At 41.7% G+C, this 7,238-nt stretch overlaps 1 protein-coding gene across 1 annotated transcript; it reads left to right on the top strand.

Annotated features, from left to right (window-relative positions):
* The first annotated feature begins 5,680 nt into the window (after positions 1-5,680).
* LOC139455861 (cholecystokinin receptor type A-like) lies at positions 5,681-6,834 on the top strand. Its single transcript, XM_071237404.1, has one exon. The coding sequence runs from the start codon at positions 5,722-5,724 to the stop codon at positions 6,832-6,834; it is 1,113 nt and encodes a 370-aa protein (XP_071093505.1). The 5' UTR covers positions 5,681-5,721.
* Positions 6,835-7,238: the final 404 nt, after the last annotated feature.

Raw genomic sequence — 7,238 nt, 5'->3', positions numbered from 1 at the left:
TTATCTAAAACCATGGCATGGCGTCTTCATCCCGTGTCATCAACAAACAGCAGACACCGAGTGGACATTTCACAAACGGCCTTCAGTTCAGGCTTGTGGAAAAGAAATCACTATATAATGTTTGTATTTGTGAGACAAATTCAATCACGATGCATGATCTTTTGGTGTGTGTAGAGAGAATGTCATTGTTAGTTATTTAGACACGTGTTACTTTAGGTCTTCCTGCCTTTAAGTATGACTCGATGACTTCCTTTACTCACCGCTTGTTATCACTGTGAACACTTGCCACTGAAATACACTACAAATTTCCCAGTTACTTGTAGGGGCCACGGGTGGCCCAGTCGTCTAAGGCGCCGCGATTCGCTGTGCAGAGTTGCGTCCCTTGGGCACACCAGAAACCTATGATTGTGGGTTCGAATCTCGGTTCGCACCGATTATGTTTCTAGGTTTGTCAGCATCATACCCGTGCTCGTGGATTTCACCGAAGTGGTAGACGTCTTAGACCTGTATCACTTCGGGCGTTCCTCCCACATTAAGCTGACACGCGGCGATATAACTGGAATACTGTTAAAAGCGGCGTTAAACCCAACTCACTCACTCACTCAGTTACTTGTAGTCTTAAGTGTAAACCTACACAACTAATAGAAAAAAGTGTTTCAATACCGAAATATATATGGCGTTCTCAGAACGTTGAACTTTTTATGTATCTTTGAAAGACTGATTACTTGAGATGCCAGTTGGAGATATATCTCAGTGTACTACCTCTTCTAAAAAAGCAGAACATTTGACATCTATAAATCAAGAGTGTGCGGAGGACAGTGGTATAGCTGTACGCAACAGTCGTAACGCTAACATTAGCAGGTGTGCTTCTTCGTCGTGGTTTGCTGCAGAATGTTAAAATATGAAACGCTACAAATACAAACTGTTGGACATGTTTAGGATTAGTGGAGATATATACACTTTAAAGAACTTTCATATAGTCCGCAAAAGATTTAGAAAAATATGTCTGCAAAAAAAGGTTGTATTTGAAGAATCTGCTATTGTAAATATTCTTAACTCCTGTAATGATAACCGCCTCCGTGGTCTTGTGGTAGAGCGTCCGCTAAGACGTTAAAAGATGGTACTTGTTGTTACCCTAGCTGTCTGGCGCTCGGCATTAGGGGCTAAAACAAGGACTGGTCGGCTCGGAGTTAGTATACTGCGGCATGGTATCTCAGTGAGCTAGCACTATAAATCGGCATCAGTCCGGACTAGTACAAGCACACACACACACACACACACACACACACACACACACACACACACACACACACACACACACACACACACACACACACTCACACATACACACACACACTCACACGGTCGGTCGGGTAGCCTAGTGGTAAAAGCGTTCGCTCGTCATGCCGAAAACCCGGGTTCGATTCCCGACTTGGGTACAATGTGTGAAGCCCATTTCTGGTGTTCCCCGCCGTGATATTGCTCGAATATTGCTAAAAGAAGCGTAAAACCACACTCACTCACTCACACACACACACACACTCGCACGCACGTACGCACGCACTCACACACACACACACACACACACACACGCGTTCACCTCGTTTCGCCTCACCTCACCTGTAATGATAAGAGAAATTCAAAAACATTTTGGTCCGAACTGAAATTTCACCTACGAAAGCCACCCATAACAGTATTGGTGTTTCGCGGTGAACTGATTACTTTAAAACTGTTTTGAATATTACTGATAATGTAACTGATGTAGATTTTGTTGCGTTCTGCAAAGCTTTTATTACAGAGCATCCAGTAAATAGCATGAATTGCCATGTGTGTAACGATGAGGGTGTTGACAGTTTGCTAAATCAAGATATAACGGCTAAGGAGGTTTTCAGAGGCCATAGATTCCCTCAAATGTGGTAAAGCAGCTGGTCCTAATGGTATTTTGCTAGAGATGATGAAGCATGGCACTGATGTTGTAATTCCATATCTTCTAGTTCTTTTTAACAACATTCTATGCAGTGGTAGTTTTCCAGATCGGTGGTCTAAAAGTTTTATCTTCCCTCTCCATATCAAAGGTAATGTTCATGTTAACAATTATAGAGGCATTTCCTTGATGGATATTTGTAGGAAGGTTTTTACCAATGGTTTTTAATAATAGATTAAAGCATTTTGTTGAGTTATACGATAAGCTACCGGAATGCCAGTCTGGCTTCCGTATAGGATATTCCACAGTGGATAACTTGTGTATTCTTAAATCATAAGTGCAGAAATATGTCTCTAAGTCAAAGGGAAGATTTTACTGTATGTTCATAGACTCTCAGAAAGCTTTCGACTCTAATAATAGGGATCTTCTTTGGTTTGTTCTGCATTCAAATGGAATTCATGGGAAAATATTTACTATCATACAGGACATTTATTCTAAGAATCTTGCTTGTGTTAAAATTTCAAAGAGAAGCATATCTGATTATTTTAACAGTCTCAGTGGTGTACGACAAGGGTGCGTTTTAAGACCTCTTGCGTTTTCGTTATTCATAAATGTGAAGAGGACATCCGGCAGTGTGGTGGTAGAGGGATATTTGTACATGAGGATTAACTGAGATTGGTTCTTCTCTTATATGCGGATGACTTGTGTATTTGTTTGCAGACCCAGTTCTTGAACTACTAAGATTGATTGATGTATTACACAAATTTTGTAACAAATGGGGTTTTAAAGGTAACATGGGAAAATTGTATATCTTAGTTTTTCGTAATGGTGGTAAGTTAAGGAACTACGAGAAATGGAAACTAGGGCATATGCCTGTCAAGGTTTCTACATATTACAGTTATTTGGGTATTGTATTTTCAAACAGAGTGTGTTGGTCGAGACACTAGTTTTGAAAGCAAGTAAAGCTTTAATTCCTATAAAACAGCTCAGTTATAAGCTTCGAATTATCGCTCCTAAAATGTTGTTAAAATGTTCGACTCGACTCGACTGTTCGATTAAACCTTTAATTTTATATGGTTCGGAGATTTAGGGTGTTCATAAATGATTGTTTCTCGAACGTTTCCAGGCGAGATTTTGTAAATCTGTTTTAGGTTTTAGTTCCAAATCTACAAATGATCCAGTGCTCGGAGAATGTGGTCGAAATGGTATTTATATTGATTCTTACACAAGATGTTTAAGATACTGGTTAAGCTTCTTAATATGTCCCAAGAGAGATTTCAAAAACAGTGTTACGATATGTAAGTTAGGTTTGAGGGAGTGAGTATGGTTTTACGCCGCTTTTAGCAATATTCCAGCAATATCACGGCGGGGGACACCAGAAATGGGCTTCACACATTGTACCCATGTCGGGAATCGAACCCGGGTCTTCGGCGTGACGAGCGAACGCTTTAACCACTAGGCTACCCGATCGCCCCTAGTTAGATTTGATGTCGTTTGTAGGAATACATGGGTTTCTGCTATTCATATGTTATATTCTCATGCCTTCGGACATGTGAGAGAATTTCAAGGTGCTAGTGATCCTGAATATTTTATAAGTGAGTTTATACTGAGGGTTAAGGACTGTCATGCACAAACATAGTATTCTGAAGTGTCTGGATGCTCGATCTGTATTCATTATTTAAGACATCATTTTCACTTGAACCGTGTATGTTAAATGTATTATCAAAAGAAAAGCGACGAATGGTTACCCTTTTACATATTGGAGAACTGGGAATAATGCATAACACAGGAAGGAGGGATGGCATCGATAAGACACTCCGGTTTTGTCAATTGTGCAAGTTAAGGACAATTGAAAATGAAATTCATTTCATTCTTGTTTGTCCTATTTATGAAGATATTCGCTGAAAATATCTCCCATATTTAGAATTTATGACTGGTAATAATCGTAAAGACATACTAGTTAAACTCTTCTGATGTAAACTGTCTTGAGAACTCAGCCAATTATGTTAAAGATACTATTCGTCTTCGTTCTTCTTACCTGTAAATATTAAAATGTTATTTCATGCAACACTTGATGTGAAACTAAATTGTATATATCTGTACGTGGGCCTGAGGCCTTATTACCGAATACACTGATTGATTGATTGATTGATTGATTGATTGGCAGGCTGGCTGGCTGGCTGGCTGATTGATTGATTGATTGATTGATTGAAACACACTACAGAAAACACTAGCCCCTTGCCCCTTGTCGGAATATCGGCTACATGGGTACAATCAGATTAGTGTTGCTTGTATAATGTGTGAGTGAGCGGACTTTCACGAGGGGCAGTCGGGTAGCCTAGTGGTTGAAATGTTCGCCCGTCCCGCCGAAGGCCCGGGTTCGATTCCTCACATGGGTGCTATGTGTGAAGTCCATTTCTGATGTGCACCATCGTGATATTGCTGGAGTGTTGCTAAAAGCGGCGTAAAATCCTACTCACTCCCTGAATATCACGATATAGCAGATCCAATTGGGCATGTCCGTTGTGCCCATGGCCATCGGGAATTATGGGTAACACTTGAAACACGGTACGGAAATTACTTGCCCTTTGATATGCGCATTAAAGCTTATGGTAACAAACCAATCGGCATAATTACATCGTCATAGCAACAAGGGTCAGTATACTGATACAGTTGTTAATGACTATGCATCTCATCACCCAGCTTTTGTTCCCGCTAGTCGACAGCAGCTTCAAAGCTAACTCGAAAGCGTAATAGATACTGTCAGTTTAATTCAGCAACGACCTCGTTTAGCTGACACATATTGTTCTATTGTAGTGTGCGCCTCTCAAGCGGTATATTATTCTTATTGCACTCTCCGTGATGGTACTGTAAATATATTCATATCTAGTTTTATTGCACCATAGGGAAGATGGGGATTTGTCGGAACAATGACGTTAGGTCGCCATACCCGAGTCACGCAGATACACATCGCCATACTTGAGTGAGTGAGTGAGTGAGTGAGTTTGGTTTTACGCCGCTTTTAGCAATATTCCAGCAATATCACGGCGGGGGACACCAGAAATGGGCTTCACACATTGTACCCATGTCGGGAATCGAACCCGGGTCTTCAGCGTGACGAGCGAATGCTATAACCACCAGGCTTCACGACCGCCCCGCCATACTTGAGTCACGTACATACACATCGCCATACTCGAGTTACGTAGATACACATCGCCACACTCGAGTCACGTACATACAATGAATGTGTTTTTGAGACCGACCATTTGATATTCTGTGGTCGATTAAATATTTTTCAGCTACAATACCAGATATTTATATATTTAAAGCTATGAGTCTGGTATATTTAAAGAGAAACACCTTGCAACAATATAATTTTTGTGGCAGGCAATTTCCTTTTGTTTTAACAGTCTGAAGCATGGTCAATTCTTTCGAGAATTTTCGGGGACAGTTTTTTTTTTCGATAGAATCCCAGGCCCCGGTTATCAAATGATCGGTCCCTAAACTAATGTTATATCTTTTCAGAGGGTTCCGGTAACCAGGAGGAAATCACTGGTAGTCATCTTCTTCTGTGTAGATGGTACTGAATAACGGAACTGGTTACCTTGGACGAAGCGCATCATCAGACATCGAAATATTGCCTGAGAGCAATATAACGTATAGAAGAAAATAGGAAAGAATAAAAACAAGGAGATGAGCACGACTTTCCAGGAAAAAGCATAATGAAAAGATAACATACACTTCATAATTCCCGTTTCCTGGTAACCCAAAACGGGGGCCCAAAAACGAATCTCACAATGAATGCTACATCTCAGGAACCCATCCCTGCTTTTAGCAATGTTGTCATCGGGTTCATTTCTTCATCTATGATAATTGGAACTGCGGGCAATTCGCTTGTCCTGTACGCCTTTAAGGGGGAAACATCGGCTTTTAACACTCTTCTGACAGTGCTGGGGGTCTTCGACATCCTCGCATGCATATTCCACATGCCGCTTGACATTGCTTCTATCTACAACCCTAAACTGTTACCCAACATGGCGATTTGTAAAATGTCTTGCTTCATGATCGCCTTCACCGCCATTGGTTCCGCTGTACTACTAGTTTCCATAGCAACGATTCGTTACAAAGCTGTATGTCATCCCCATTCGGCCAACATGTCTGTCAATCATGCCAAAATCGTTGGTGTTGTTGCTCTCTGTATTGCCCTTACTCTAGCATCCCCTGTCCCCCTCATCTTCGGAGTATCGGAGTTGGAACTCGATGGTGTGGTTCACATCTTCTGTGGGGTTCAGAATGCATATATTATGACCCCATATCCCTTGGCATTCTACATCGTTTTAGGATCGCTGTTTATTCTAAGTCTCACAATCCTGACAGGTCTGTACGTTTTCACAGGACGGGAACTATGGAAGAAGAACAAAGCCTTCGCTTCAACTAAAATTTCCATCAATCAAGTAAACCCATCAGTCTGTGCCAGTGACCTCCAAGGGCAGCAGGTCACAAAACAAAACACTTCAAAAACGTCAGTCATCGGCGACAAAGGGTACGAGAACACGCAGCAGGGATGCAAAGCACGAAAAAACACGGTCAACCGTAAGAGCGTCACTGTGTCCCCCAACGTTCAGAAAAACCGGAAGACTCAGAAGACGTTCCTAATGATGTTCTTGGTATCTGTAGTATTTTTTCTCAGCTACACTCCACACTTGTTCCTCGTGTTCTACTTCATGGCTTTCAACATGGCGGCGTTTCCGGCGCATGCGCTGTCTCACTGGTACGGTGTTGCCATGAGATCATTCTTCATCAACAATGTGGCGGATCCTTTCATCTATGGCTTCTACAGTCAAGACTTCAGGAAGAACATTAAAACTATTCCAACGAAATTAAAGCAAATATGTTGTTCAAAATTTTAAATGATGATTGAATTTGAAAAGCTTAAAGGAATCCTCGTACAATTGTGGTAATATGTGTTCTGGTGATTGTAAATGGGAAGAAGATGATAGGGGGCACGGGTGGCCCAGTCGTCTTAGGTGCCGCGATTCGCTGTGCAGAGTTGCGTCCCTTGGCCACGCCAGAAACCTATGATTGCGGGTTCGAATCCCGGTTCGCCCCGATTATGTTGCAGTCAGCACCATACCCGTGCTCGTGGGTTTCACCGAAGTGGTAAACGTATCAGACCTGCATCACTTCGGTCTTTCCTCCCACATTAAGCTAACACGCCGTCATATAACTGGAATACTGTTAAAAGCGGCGTTAAACCCAACTCACTCACTCACTCGTACAATTGTAGTGATATGTGTTGTGGTGATTGTAAATG

The sequence above is a fragment of the Haliotis cracherodii genome, unplaced genomic scaffold, assembly GCF_022045235.1.
Source record: "Haliotis cracherodii isolate W230 unplaced genomic scaffold, xgHalCrac1.p SCAF_11, whole genome shotgun sequence".
Classification (NCBI taxonomy): domain Eukaryota; kingdom Metazoa; phylum Mollusca; class Gastropoda; order Lepetellida; family Haliotidae; genus Haliotis; species Haliotis cracherodii.
This window is presented reverse-complemented; position numbering and strand designations above follow the sequence as displayed.